A 15,203-nucleotide genomic window follows, 5' to 3' on the forward strand; every position below is an offset into this window, starting at 1 on the left:
CTCCTGTTATCTAACCAATGCAGTATGTCAAGCAATTTTGTCTAAATTATCTCTCCCCATCTCCCCCCCCCCTGGCCACCATCTTCTGCAGAACTCTAAGGTACACATCCTGGACACAGAGGGCTTTGAGACCACGTTCGGGCCCAAGGCGCAGCGTAAACGACCCAGCCTGATGGTGGGAGACGTGAAGGACCTGGCAGAACAGGCCGAGGTCTCGGCACAGACCTACCGCGCTGAGAAGGACCGCGACCTGGTCACCGAGGACGACGGGGTCAGGTAAGTGCAGGAGCTCCTGTCACTTTGGCACTGTTAATTCTGTCAATGGCTACTGTCACTGATGTCACTTTGACTGACAGTGACAATGCCTTCAAACAGTACTGTGCTTTTTCAGGTATTCAATGTCTACCAATAACTACTAACCATTTTCTATTTACTACTACCCCAATTCCATGATTGATACTCCATTTTCTTTGTTTTGATAATATAGCCTAGGTTTTGACTGTATGTCGGACCACATGAGCAGTTCCAGTCTGTGGTTATTTTTAGGGTGTGGGCACCTGTTGAACTGTATGTTACCTACACACAGAGAGGAAGCTCGTGAGGAGATCTTCAAGAAGGGCCAGTCGAAGAGGATTTGGGGAGAACTCTACAAGGTACAGCATCTTTCTATCGGATTGATATAGGAATGTTTATTGTAGTTCACCTTGATCTTTCCTAATAGATACTGCGTACGGTGCAGGTATCAGGGATGCGAACTTGCCACTATGTTTCTCATATGGAAATTAATGACAGAATGCGTCCCTGCGCTTCCTACAAATAGAATATCAAAGTTCAGAGCGTGATGTCCGATATGGCATAACGGAACTCTTCATCCAATAAAATCACGTGTGATGGCTGTGAGCAGCTCTCCGCATCCCCTAACTAGCCATTAGTCTACTCAGCTGCTTTTCTCCCTCCATTCTTTCTGTTCAGCTCTATCAGTTAAAAAATATGTTATTTAGCCTTGATGGCGAGCTGGGGTGTGCAGGCAGTTATGGAGTTGAATATGCATCTTTTCATTTCAGCTGTAAGGCTGAAGCAGGCCAGTGACTAAGCTTTGTTGTCATGCAGCCTCAGTCACTGCCATAGATGAAAAATGGAGCACAGTGACAGTCATGCTTATACCTTTACATCACTGAAAATAAAGTTCCAAACCACTTTTTACTGCAAATTGGGGCTAATGTTATATAATTGTATAAATCATGTCACGGGCTGTTTTTATACTACTCATGGGCCGCAAGTTTTTGGTTTGATAACAAGCAACGTTGTTTAGTCATGTTAGCTAACAACATGGTACCATGGTTATGCACACATAGGGATAGATGCTTCAAACGTAGGCTGCATAATCAATGTAATTCTAAGCTAAATCTGAATAAAAATGTATTTTTCTGGTGATCCTTAAATTCTGTTTGGCGCCTAACATTTGGGAGGAGTGTGTGAGGGATGTGTGAATGAGTGAGCGGGAAAGAGGATCATTATGCATTTATACTCCTTCCTACATTGAGGCCTTTAAATATGAGCAAATCAGCTATTTTCTGCCTTGGCCTTTTCTAATATATCGTATGAAGTTGGTATTTTAACAACTTCTTTCTGGCACATTTTTGGGCCCTCATCGGTTTGCATCCCTGAAGTATAGGTATTTTAGATCAACTAAGAACTCTCAAACCCTGAATCTGCTTCCTCTCTCAATCTCACTCCTTAACCCGCAGGTGATAGACTCGTCAGACGTCATCATACAGGTGCTGGATGCCCGCGACCCCATGGGTACGCGCTCGCAGAGCATCGAGACCTACATGAGGAAGGAGAAGCCTTGGAAGCACCTGATCTTCGTGCTCAACAAGTGCGACCTCATCCCCACCTGGGTCACGGTAAGATACCCCTTTATCCTGAAACAAATACACGTGTAGTGGGGTAATAATTATCGTATATGAGGATTACGCTGAACAAAAATATCAATGCAATATTTAAAGTGTTGGTCCCATGTTTCATGAGCTGAAATAAGAGCCCAGAAATGTTCCATATGCTCAAATTTTGTGCACAAATGTGTTTACATCCTTGTTAGCATTTATTTTTTGCCAAGATAATCCATCCTCCTGACAGGTGTCGCATATCTAGAAGCTGATTAAATAGCATGATCATTACACAGGTGCACCTTGTGCTGGAGACAATACAAAGCCAGTAAAAAAGAAGGCCCGTACACTGTTAAAGGCCCGTCTCTAAATGTGCAGTTTTGTCACACAATGCTACAGATGTCTCAAGTTGAGGGTGATATGAATTGGCATGCTGAATGCAGGAATGTCCACCAGAGCTGTTGCCAGAGCATTGAATGTTAATTTCTCTACCATAAGCCGCCTCCAAAATCATTTGCGAATTTAGCAGTAAATCCAACTGGCCTCACAACCGCATACCACTTGTAACCACGCCAGCCGAGGACCTCTACATCTGGCTTTTTCAACTGCGGGATCGTCTGAGACACCCGGACAGCTGATGAAACTGGGTTTGCACAACCAAAGAATTTCTGAACAAACTGTCAAACTGTCTCTGCGTGCTCGTCGTCGTCACCAGGATCTTGACTTGACTGCTTTTCAGTGTCGTAACTGACTTCAATGGGCAAATGCTTACCTTTGATGGCCACTGTCACAATGAAAAGTGTGCTCTTCAGGGGTGAATCCCGGTTTCAATTATACCAGGCAGATGGCAGACCGCGTGTTTGGGCGAGCGGTTTGCTGATGTCAATGTTGTGAACAGAGTGCCCCGTGGTGGGGTTGTGGTATGGGCAAGGCATAAGCTACGGACAACGAACACAATTGCATTTTATTGATGGTAATTTGAATGTTTGGAGATACCATGACAAGATCCTGAGGTCTGTTGTCGTGGAATTCATCCGCCACCATCAACTCATGTTTTAGCATGATAATGCACGGCCCCATATCGCAAGGATCTGTACACAATTCCTGGAAGCTGAAAATGTCTGTTCTTCCGTGGCCTCCATACTCACCAGATTGAGAATGTTTGGGATGCTCTGGATCGACGTGTACAACAGCGTGTTCCAGTTCCCGCCATTATCCAGCAACTTCTCACTGCCATTGAAAAGGAGTGGAACAACATTCTACAGGCCACAATCAATAGCCTGATCAACTCTATGCTAAGGAGATGCGTCGTGCTGCATGAGGAAAATGGTGATCACACCACAGAGATAACTTTTAAAAAGGTATCTGTGACCAGCAGCTGCATATCTGTATTCCCAGTCGTGGGAAATCCATAGATTAGGGCCTAATGAATGTATTTAAAATGACTGATTTCCTTATAGGAACTGTAACTAAGTAAAATCTTTGAAATTGTTGCATGTTCCGTTGATATTTTTGTTCTGTGTATATACACACCTCCCGTACGTCTCATAATAAGACTAAGCAATTAGCCTATTAAAATATGACTCCAAAAGATAAATGGCAATATGCATATTGCCAATGTTTGAGTTAAAGTAATAGGCAATCAAGAAATGTCTAAATAAAAGTGTGTTTAACCTCTAGCGTTGAGCAATCCCGTATCCGGGAGCGTAATCATAGCCTCAAGCTCATTACCATAACGCAACGTTTCCTATTCATGAAAATCGCAAATGAAATGAAATAAATATATTGAAACACAAGCTTAGCCTTTTGTTAACAACACTGTCATCTCAGATTTTCAAAATATGCTTTAACCAAAGCTACACAAGCATTTGTGTAAGAGTATTGATAGCATAGCATTAAGCCTAGCATTCAGCAGGCAACATTTTCACAAAAACAAGAAAAGCATTCAAATAAAATAATTTACCTTTGAAGAACTTCGGATGTTTTCAATGACGAGACTCTCAGTTAGATAGCAAATGTTCATTTTTTCCAAAAAGATTATTTGTGTAAGAGAGAGCTCCGTTTTGTTCATCACGTTTGGCTAAGAAAAAAAAACAAATGCAGTCAACACAACGCCGAACTTTTTAGCTCCATAATATCGACAGAAACATGGCAAACGTTGTTTAGAATCAATCCTCAAGGTGTTTTTCACAATTCTATTCGATGAAAAATCATTCCTGGCAGTTGGTTTCTCATCAAAGGCAAACGGAAAAATACTGCAGCTGGAGATTACGCAATAATTGCGACGGAGGACACCAAGCGACCACCTGGTAGATGTAGTCTCTTATGGTCAATCTTCCAATGATATGCCTACAAATACGTCACAATGCTGCAGACACCTTGGGGAAAACGTGGAAAACGTAAGCTGACTCCTAGCTCCTCCACAGCCATATAAGGAGTCATTGAAATGAGGCGGTTTCAAAAAATGCGGCACTTCCTGATTTATTTTTTATCTGGGTTTTGCCTGTAACATCAGTTCTGTGGCACTCACAGACAATATCTTTGCAGTTTTGGAAACGTCAGTGTTTTCTTTCCAAAGCTGTCAATTATGTGCATAGTCGAGCATCTTTTCGTGACAAAATATCTTGTTTAAAACGGGAACGTTTTTCATCCCAAAATTAAAAGAGCGCCCCCTATATCGAATAAGTTAATGGCTTTGTAAAATGAGGCACAAAGCTTAAGTTGCAAGCATTACAAGGCATTATTCCAAGCCTATAGATCTTAACCTTAGCTTTCAAGACAAAGCATGAACAAATATGCCTATTAGGCCAGAGACCTAGAAGCCTAGGAAATGAGAATTGATCATACAACCTTCCTCCGTGGACTGGATACAGGATAAGAGGGCAAACAGACCTTGATTCCATTGATACCTTCTGAGGTGTAATCTTTTCAACCTAAAAACAACTACAATTGACCAATCAAACGACACCAAGTTTATAGTAAGTAACCTGATCACCAAGGCCCAATCTCAACATGATGTCACAGCATTTAAAGGCTTGTGTGGGGTATGAGACCATTGTAAGTAAGACAGAATTCCTGAAGACAATAACCCCTTTGCATAGAGTAATTCCGTGTTCACCCTGTACAGATGAGTTACCACTTCTGACTCACTTCCCACTTCTGACACCATTTTTTGGGGGCTCCCGAGTGGCACAGCGGTCCAAGGCACTGAATCTGTGCTAGAAGCATCACTACAGACCCTGGTTCGATTCCAGGCTGTATCGCAACCGGCCGTGTTTGGGAGTCCAATAGGGCGGTGCGCAAGTGGCCCAGCATTGTCCGGGTTTGGCTATCATTGTAAATAAGAATTTGTTCTTAACTGACTGGCCTAGTTAAATAAAGGTTTAAAAAAAAACACAGATCATACATCCATATAGATAGCATCAGTTATCCTCGCCCTACAGCTCCAGGTGACAGAGAGCACATCAATTAGGGCCGAGCCCAGAGGTGAGGCCAAGTCACAAGGGCCGAGTCTCAAATCCAAGTCATGCATTCTGAGCAAATCAAGTAAAAAAAATCTGTACATGCAATGACTTAACCTTATGTCCCAAGGTCTCGATTTGTAGTTATGTCTGACTTTAAAATTAAAAAAAATCAAAAATAGATCTTTTAGGTGTTTTTTTTCATGTCTGTGAAGTTAGATTTTTTTTTTAAAGTAAATTAAGTGAAAAATAAACTAGGAAGTTCTATTTGCAATCCAATCACAACAAATGCAGACCAATCAAAACACATGTATTTGCCATCTCCCTTTTTAAGTATGGTTTAGGCTAGTCTAACTAGCAATAATGGCACGCAAACAAAAAACAGTGTCAAATCTTTTAATTAGATTTCACGTTGTTGTTCAGTGATAACAGTAATTTGTCTGACCATAATACATTAAGAAATGTATCTGTTTTCTATTTTAGTAAAACCAGTGCTATTTTATAATTTATGTATTTATATGATTTACTCCATCGGCATCAGAGAAGATGATGCCTTACCCTAATGATACATTTCTAGACATACATTTTTCAATGGCCAACTGAATTGTGCATACTTGCAGGATATTTGATGGATTTGACATTCGCCTGGTTTGTAGGCTACAATCTACACACTTTCCTTTCATACTGACACACGTTCTGGGCAAACTATTTACAATTTCACATGGAGTAAATGTATGTCCATGTCTGTCTGACTTAGGTCTGTCTGTTTTGTCTTCAAACCAGAAACGCTGGGTAGCCGTGCTCTCCGCAGAGTACCCCACTCTGGCCTTCCATGCCAGCCTCACCAACTCGTTCGGCAAGGGCTCCCTCATCCAACTCCTCAGGCAGTTTGGCAAGGTAGGTACCACCTTCTCACACATGAGTCTCCCACTCCACACGGACCGAACTAAACTCCCCATTTGGTCAAAAGTAGGTCCCTAAGGGGCAGAGGTTGGTACAAATGGGCAACTTTTGTCATGGCGCCCTACTCTAACCACCCTTTTGAACGTGCGGCTCCACACAAGGTTCTCCCATCTGCTGCCGAGCTATTGTTGGTATGCACGGGCCATAAAACAGGGCCTTGGATGCTCAGAGGAGGCTTAGTTAACATAAATAAAGTTGAAAGGTATATCGCTGACACTTTCCCTGTTGGGTTTAAGATAACCGTGTTGAGTAGAAAACATACTAAGGTTTCCATGATCTCTCTGTGTGTGTGTGTGTGTGAACTGAGGTTCTTTAGGCATTTGCCCCACTCCAGCGGTTTAAGTTGTTGGCCTCGCCTCACAGACATGTCAGAGAGATAACGAGGCAAAGAAACGGTTAAAATAAATGGCTGTTAGAATTGACCTTTCAGGACAAAGTGGAGAGACTAATATTTATACCTACCTCTTGGTTTTGACAGATTTTTCATCCATGGTGTAGACTTATCTGCTTCCAGTAGCTATTTTTCTCTGGTGAAAACAAGCTTTTTTAGATTACATGGTCATAAGTTTTATTAGTATTGGCCTCTGTCGAAGTGCTTTCTAGAGTTGTGGCTCTCCGGAATTGAAGACAGGTTAAGTTTAGACTATTGTTCAGGAAACTGCTATTTTAACTTGTTTTGCCTCTTCAGCTCCACACAGACAAGAAACAGATCAGCGTTGGATTCATTGGCTACCCCAACGTGGGAAAGAGCTCTGTCATCAACACTCTACGCTCCAAGAAGGTCTGCAACGTGGCACCCCTCGCCGGTGAGACTAAGGTATGGTATCATTCCCCTCAAGAATACCTTCAAAATAAAAACACTTGAACATAAGCCCATATTGATACCGGAGGTGTCATGAGCAAATTACATATGTCCATGTAATCTCAATAAAGGCCAATGCAGGGGGTACAATCTCACGCTATTCCCTTGATTGCTAAGAGAGCACACACAATGGGATGTTGCAGGCAGCACTGTTTGTGTATCAATCTGCTACTCATAGCCTAAGTAACTTCCCGACGATGTGCTGAAGTGTATGTATTTAAACCCTTCGCCTCGACTATATACACTATCGTTCAAAAGTTTGGGGTCACTTAGAAATGTCTTAGTTTTCCATGAAAGCATACATGAAATGAGTTTGTCAAATTAATTGGAAATACAGTCAAGACGTTGACAAGGTTATAAATAATAATTGTGTCCTTCAAACTTAGCTTTCATCAAAGAATCCTCCATTTTCAGCAATTACAGCCTTGCAGACCTTTTGGCATTCTAGTTGTCAGTTTTGTTGAGGTAATCTGAAGAGATTTCACCCCGTGCTTCCTGAACCTCCTCACACAATTTGGACTGGCTTGATGGGCATATCTTACGTACCACACAGTCAAGCTGCTCCCACAACAATAGGGTTGAGATGCGGTGACTGTGCTGGCCACTCCATTATAGACAGAATACCAGCTGACTGCTTCTTCCCTAAATAGTTATTGCATAGTTTGGTGCTGTTGTAGAAGGAAATTGGCTCCAATTAAACGCCATCAACAGGGTATGGAATGGCGTTGCAAAGTGGAGTGATAGCCTCCCTTCTTCAAGATCCCTTTTAACCTGTACAAAGCTCCCACTTTACCACCACCAAAGCACCCCAGAGCATCACATTGCCTCCACCATGCTTGACAGATGGCGTCAAGCACTCCTCCAGAATTGTTTTTTTTCTGCTTCTCACGAATGTTCTTCTTTGTGAGCCGAACCCCTCAAACTTAGATTTGTCTGTCCATAACACTTTTTTCCAATCTTCCCCTGTCTAGTGTCTGTGTTCTTTTGCCCATCTTTTTCTTTTTATTGGCCAGTCTGAGATATGGCTTTTTCTTTGCAACTCTGCCTAGAAGGCCAGCATCCCGGAGTCACCTCTTCACTGTTGACATTGAGACTGGTGTTTTGTAGGTACTATTTAATGAAGCTGCCAGTTGAGGACTTGTGAGGCGTCTGTTTCTCAAACTAGACACTAATGTACTTGTCCTCTTGCTCAGTTGTGCACCAGGGCCTCCCACTCCTCTTTATATTTTGGTTAGAGCCAGATCTGTTCTGTGAAGGGAGTAGTAGACAGTGTTGTACAAGATCTTCAGTTTCTTGGCAATTTATCGCATGGAATAGCCTTCATTTCTCAGAACAAGAATAGACTGAGTTTCATACATGTCTACATTGTATTTCTGATCAATTTGATGTTATTTTAATGGACAAATCTTTTGCTTTACTTTCAAAAACAAGAACATTTCTAAGTGACCCCAAACTTTTGAACGGTAGTGTACGTCTGATACCTGGCAGAGACGTGGCCAAAAAGCAAGAAAAACAATAACCCTCATCCTTCATTTCCTCTCTCTGGACCCGTTTATCCTGTTTGGAACCCAACGGTGGATCTGAAGGTCTGGAAACCCCACTGAGGGTCATACTATCGGAGTTGGCCGTCTGTTGCCAGAGCTGTGAGCGTGCAAAAAAGATCAGGTTTTTTCTCTCCCCTTTGGGATCTATCAGATCGGCGTGTAACCAGCAAGAGTTTATCGCCCAATGCAAGGTGGCTCTTGCCAGAGGCTGCTAGCGTCTGTCTGTCTGCCTTTGTCTGTGGCCAAACAAGGTTGTTCAGCATTGGGCTGGCCCTCCTCGCTCTCTCTCGCCCCGGTTGTTTGAATGGATGTGCAATGTGTTTGTGTTTCTGTGTATATAAAAAAAAAAAGCTTGTCAAATATTTCCTTCCGTCGTCCAAATTGGGATATGAGTATTGGTTTTCAGGCAGAAGAGAAAAAGAAATGTGATTCTCAGTACAGTAGCCAGCTCCTCTCAAAAGCAGGGGAATAGACCTTCTTACCAGGGGTTGGAACTGAAATTATTTTCCAGTTTCGTTCCTTTTCAAACCTCTGAAATCAATACTTTTTTTTCCATTTACCTCAACATTAAATTACTTCACCAATGGATAGAACCGCTTGCTATGGAGCAGGCAGGCTATGCACATGCATTGGACAGACAAGTGTAGTGTAGGGTGCGGTATGTGACTGAAATTGGGAATCTTGTTCTTATGACATGCATTATCTGAATTAGGCCTACAGAAGTATACCTACAGAGGAGTGGCTTCTATGAAGGAACTTTGAATGTCTTTGAATTTCAGAGATTTGGCTTAACTAACGTTGGACCAGAGCTAGCCCTTAATCATGACGCTGTTCCATTACATTACACACAATGCCGCCTATAGTTTGAGAGCTAGACCAGAGCTAGCTAGCTAACAAGCATATGTGCAGAGTGGCACCAGAATTAAAATTCAACTGTCTTACCTTTTTGTAGTTACAAAATTCAATGTGAAACGTGATAACTATAGTATCCTTAACAAGCATGGATTTAAAAAATATAGTTCCTTTCACTGATAATCATAAGAAACGAGATTCTATCCACTTCCTCATTATGTCCCCGTTGTTGCATAGAGATTTATAGAGCTAGTAATGTTTTCTGTCCCATTATGGCATCTGTAAGCACACAGGCAGCGCCATTGAGACCAATACAACATTGCGATCTCTATGCAACAACTGGTCAGAGAATGAGGAAGTGGATAGAAACTCATTTCATATGATTATTGAAATTAACAAATGTATAAAATAATGATTACTATGTATAGATTTGTAAGACTATAAATGACCAACCACCCAGTTTTGGTGTAGTTAGGTCTATTTCCCTGCTTTTGAGAGGAGCTGGCTACTGTACTGGGAGATTTCCAGCAATTGCGCTAAGCGAACTTCAATCCCCAAACTGCACGCTGCCATATAAAAATTGTATTCATGAGTTCGTCTGACTCTGGGCAAGTAGATAAACAACCTAAATTAGATCCTGACTGGTCGCCCCCCAGGTAGTAGGGTAGAAAACAACACATCTGCCTCTCTGACCCTCAACATGGGGGCTCTCTGGGTGTGTGCTCCTGTACTCCCTGTTCACCCACAATTGAGCGGTCACGAGTCATGAAGGCAGTCAAATTCTGTGTGACCGTTTAGTCACGGTAATTAGGCTTCTCCAAGCTCTGATGCTGCTGATGATCATTAGTAGCCTGCCAAACTGCCAGGTACTGAGCACTCTATTGTCCCTTCTATTCACTCTGATATCGATGCAAATGTGATCAAAAATCTAATCAAATACTTCATGAGAGCCCATGAGCTCATGTTGCGCAACATTTCTATAAGCTATGCAATTGTGTGAGATAACAGCGTGATCGCTTCTATTAAAAGATAATCCCATCAGTTTTCTATAGGCTAGGCCTACTATATTAATTTCTCAACTTTCCTAATATTAAGCACATTGCTTGTCTTTGTAACAGGAGTATAGCCTACCTGGCTGGCATGAAAAATAAACCACGGGGGAAAGCGTCTACCATTTGCTATTCAAGCATAGATGACGTGTATTTTTTTCCACCTACCCCTGTTTCGAGAGAGGTACATGGTAATGGGCCATTCTAAATCGAAACAAATTTCACACATTTTATTTAGTATATGTAAAGACAAGATTTAATAAAAGCATTCTATGCATAATCGCATTTGTGGTCACTTTTGGAAATGGTGTTTTCCCGCTAATGGAACATTTGAGAAATATGTATTTCTTGCACCGAAAACAATAGTTCAACTTTTGTACTATGGGGGATAGTCGATTGACATAAGCTAGTCCTCTTGGTGTTCGCTAGTCCTACTGACCTTTTTGGCTGACAAAGTACATGTGGACAGTTTCTGTGGTGCGCTCTGAATGGTCTGGCCTCTTTTTTTTAAAGATCTGTTTTGTTTATGTTGATGCACTAGGGTCTTTATTTCTGCTACATTATCAAATGTGATTGTCCCAAACCGATGAAAAGTTGTGAACAGGCTCCGAGTATAAAATCATTAGATCCTGTTACTTAGCTGATCTTTGGCCCGGTCTCTTCTTCCAGGTGTGGCAGTACATCACTCTGATGCGACGCATTTTCCTCATCGACTGCCCCGGTGTCGTTTACCCCTCTGAAGATAGCGAGAGCGACATCGTGTTGAAAGGAGTGGTATGTTATTATTTTTCTCTATCAATAATCTATGTGGTTGTTTTTGTTTTGTGGAAAACCATTTATTATATTTTGAGTAGGCAGGGTTATATGTATGTGTGTGTGTGTGTGTGTGTGTGTGTGTGTGTGTGTGTGTGTGTATGAGTTCAAAGTATTGGGACGGTGGAAAATGGTTTGTTTTGGCTCTGTACTCCAGCACATTAGATTTTAAATGGTTAAAGTGCAGACGGTCGGCTTTAATTCGAGGGTATTTTCATCCATGTTGGGTAAACTGTTTAGAAATGTATTTTTTGTGCCTGGTCCCCCCCCATTTTAGGGGAACAAAAATATTTGGACAAATTCACTTCTGTATTAAAATAGTCAAACGTTTAGTATTTGGTCCTATATTCCTAGCATGCAATGATTTCGTCAAGCTTGTGACGCCAAACTTGTTGGATGCATTTGCTGTTTGTTTCAGATTATTTTGTGCCCAACAGAAATTAATGGTAAATAATGTATCATTTTGGTGTCACTTTCATGGTGAATAGAATGTTTCCGAACACTTGTATATTAATGTGGATGCTACCATGATTACAGATAGTCCTTAATGAATAGTGAATAATGATGGGTGAGAAAGTTAGACGAACAAATAGCATACCCCCCCTCCCCTCCCAAAAATGCTAACCTCCCCTGTTATTGTAATGGTGAGAAGTTAGCATGTTTTGGGGGTATGATATTTGTGTCTAACTTTCTCACTGATAATTTTGTATACTTCCATGTCTAAACCTGTACCATTTCTAACCTAACAAGTGTATCATTGTACGCTTCACTGCTGTTTCCCAGGTGCAAGTGGAGAAGATCCGTAACCCGGAGGAGCATATCCCGGCGGTGCTAGAGCGGGCCAAACCAGAGTACATCCAGAAGACGTACCGCATCCCCACCTGGAGCTCCCCAGAAGACTTCCTGGAGAAACTGGCGATGCGCATGGGCAAACTCCTCAAGGTCAGGGCCTGGGTCATATTAATTGCTGCACACCGTAGCAAAACATTTTAATGGAAAACAAAAAGTGTTTCTTATTGGACAACCCCAGATTGTCCCTCCCTGTTCCAGTCAGTTGTCTCTTGTTTGGTACTTAATTAACATCTCCCTGGAGTGTATCAAAGGGGGCTGGAGTCACAGTCCAGGGTCATTGACTGTAGGCTGTTGGTCGCTCCAGATCTGTTTGTGCTTCATAGCCAACCCCTATGGTTGTCGTTTGGTATGCTAATGACCATAGGGATTGGCAAGACAGAGCACAGATCTGAGACCACCAGGCTACATTGTCTGGGCTGCTTGTCTTCATTTCTGACCATCTTTCATCTGTCTGAATTAGCTTTATAACTCTTTGTGGTCAATGGAATTTGAGTGTCACAATATATATTAGTCCTGAAAGGTGTATGTTCAGGATTTATCTTTGTGTATTTGAGAAGCTATAGGTCAGTGGTAAAAATGATCTTCCCTAAACATACACTGTTTTTGTATGGGCCTTTTTTTTTATCTGTTTGAAATTCTACACTTGACCCTAAAGCTTATTTGGAACTCATCAATCCAAGTGGCACAAGGTCTGTATAAGGATGCTCCATTTATTCCTACTTTATTTTCTTCTCATGTTTCCCTAATGCATGATCTGTTGCAGGGGGGTGAGCCAGACCTTACCTGTGTCTCCAAAATGGTGCTGAACGACTGGCAGAGAGGACGCATCCCCTTCTTCGTAAAACCCCCTGGCTGTGAGGAAGAGCATGAGGTGAGGGGTGGACGAACGGCTGGAATAAAACCCTCTCTCGCATACAAATGCAAAGAGACATTCCCAACAGCAATGTTAGCACCTATTCTAGTTATAGTCTGCCACCCTCTGGCTAAATGTAAAATATCATCACAGGACTTGCCAAGAGTGCTTGCATGGTCACGTTGACTTTCTTTGCTCAAGTTATCTTTTTATTAGATTTATTTGACAAGTAAAAATAGATATAAAGCTGCTCCAGCCCGGACAACAATGCATACATTAAAATGATTGAGGCTAAAACCAAAAGTCTTATTTCCGTTGTCATCTCAGGTGAGCAACAAGATTGTCCACTCTGAAATGTTCACATGGTCTGCATGCATCCCGATTCTCTACCTTTCTCCTGAAGTGTGCACTTTCACACACTCCCCATTGTGGATTTAATTGGATTGGTGTAAGCATTGGCTGAAGGTAGTTTCCATTTTTAAATCCACGCGAATAACTGCAAGTGCCCACTTTAGGTGAATCGAAACGTAGCCATGATTATGACAACTGTACTGACTGGTGTGTTGTTTTCAGGGCAAGGATAAACTGCCAGTGGAGGGGGCACCAGAAGCTACAGTGTGTGTACAGGAAGAAGGAGCAACAGAGGAGCAGTGCAAGGAGATGATGGCTGCAGTGTCGGCCGAGCAGGAGGCCCAGCAGAAACACAAACATGAGCAGGTGCAGAAGATCCTCTCCAATGTCCGGCAGAATTTCGGCAAGATCAACGTGGCGCCCGAGTTCAACGACGAAGACCTGGCACCCGTGCAGACAGACGACCTCGCTTTCTCTGACCTGTCCGGCTCGGACGTGGAGAAGGATAGCGAGGAAGAGGAAAATGGAGATGAAGAGAAGGGGGATGGGGAGACAGCAGCTGGTGACGCTGAGGCCGCTGCCACCACCCCAGCTGGTCAGCCTGCCAAGGTGGAGGAAAAAAAGAGTTCTCGTGAGACGATCCGCGAGCTGGACGGGAAGATTGCGAAGTACAAGCAGTTCCTGGACCGGGCCAGACTCAAGCGCTTCTCCGCCATCCGGTTTGTCTTATTCTTCTCAGTTCTCCCCACCACTTATCATTTCAGTCTTGTTTTGAATATGTGCTTAATTAAGCTCCCATCAACCCCAGAGCTTGTCCAAAAGACGGACATAGCTCTGTCCCAAGTGGCACCCTATTCCCTATATAGTGTACTACAAAAGTAGTGCTCTATGCAGGAAATAGGATGCCATTTGGGACGAAGCCATAGAGGGAGATGAAGGGTGCCTGGGTCCTTTGAGGAGAAACAGGATTGGCAGCGTCAAATAAGAGTCGTCTGTGGCCAATTTGCTTTCCATTGTCGGCTCAGCGAATAACAACTGGACTAAACCGTCTGGATGTGTAGGGAGTAATGAGGTTATGTGACGTCTCTACTTTTCTTTTTTTTTTGTACAGGATTCCGAAGGCACTTTCTGACAAAGTGCTCACAGACATGAAAGTGAAGCAGGCGGGGAATAACCCACAACCTAAAGGTAACAACTTCATTTCAATTAATTTGTGATTTTCCTTCCTTTTACCTGACATCCCAAATGCAGGGGTTAAAGTTCTGTCACTGACGGATTTCTGTCGTATGGATTAAAAAATATATATATTTCCAATTGAAAAGGACTGGAATTGGTCAAACTTGCAGTTTAATACATTTACAAAATGATCCTCTTTACCCTAAAAGCATGATGGTCATTACTTTTTTGTTACATGAAAGGGGAGGTTAACTTCCCTCCAGACATTCGATCTGAGATCAACTTTAGTGTCAGTCATGGGATTTATTTTCCCATGAAATGTATTCTCCCATGAAATGTATTCCATCAAAGAATAAAAGGGCCTTCTTGCAAAATATGCACCTTTCTTTACACAAGTCTTCATGGATGGCAGCAGATAAAATGTATAACTAGAGTAGGTATTTGGCCAAAGACCACTGTTAAACTGACCACCAAACAAGCAATCGAACCATATAAAGGGGGATACCTAGTCAGTTGTACAACTGAATGCCCTTAACTT

At 42.3% G+C, this 15,203-nt stretch overlaps 1 protein-coding gene across 1 annotated transcript in view; it reads left to right on the plus strand.

Annotated features, from left to right (window-relative positions):
* LOC139366447 (nucleolar GTP-binding protein 2-like) overlaps positions 1-15,203 on the plus strand; it is a 29,486-nt gene that overhangs the window by 12,409 nt on the left and 1,874 nt on the right. The window contains exons 5-14 of the mRNA XM_071103943.1: positions 92-276; positions 587-653; positions 1,749-1,907; positions 6,134-6,247; positions 7,002-7,130; positions 11,290-11,394; positions 12,217-12,375; positions 13,049-13,156; positions 13,712-14,208; positions 14,601-14,677. Of these exons, the coding sequence (XP_070960044.1) occupies positions 92-276; positions 587-653; positions 1,749-1,907; positions 6,134-6,247; positions 7,002-7,130; positions 11,290-11,394; positions 12,217-12,375; positions 13,049-13,156; positions 13,712-14,208; positions 14,601-14,677 (1,600 nt within the window). The remainder of the gene's footprint in view (positions 1-91; positions 277-586; positions 654-1,748; positions 1,908-6,133; positions 6,248-7,001; positions 7,131-11,289; positions 11,395-12,216; positions 12,376-13,048; positions 13,157-13,711; positions 14,209-14,600; positions 14,678-15,203) is intronic.

The sequence above is a fragment of the Oncorhynchus clarkii genome, chromosome 2 (genome assembly GCF_045791955.1).
Source record: "Oncorhynchus clarkii lewisi isolate Uvic-CL-2024 chromosome 2, UVic_Ocla_1.0, whole genome shotgun sequence".
Taxonomy (NCBI): domain Eukaryota; kingdom Metazoa; phylum Chordata; class Actinopteri; order Salmoniformes; family Salmonidae; genus Oncorhynchus; species Oncorhynchus clarkii.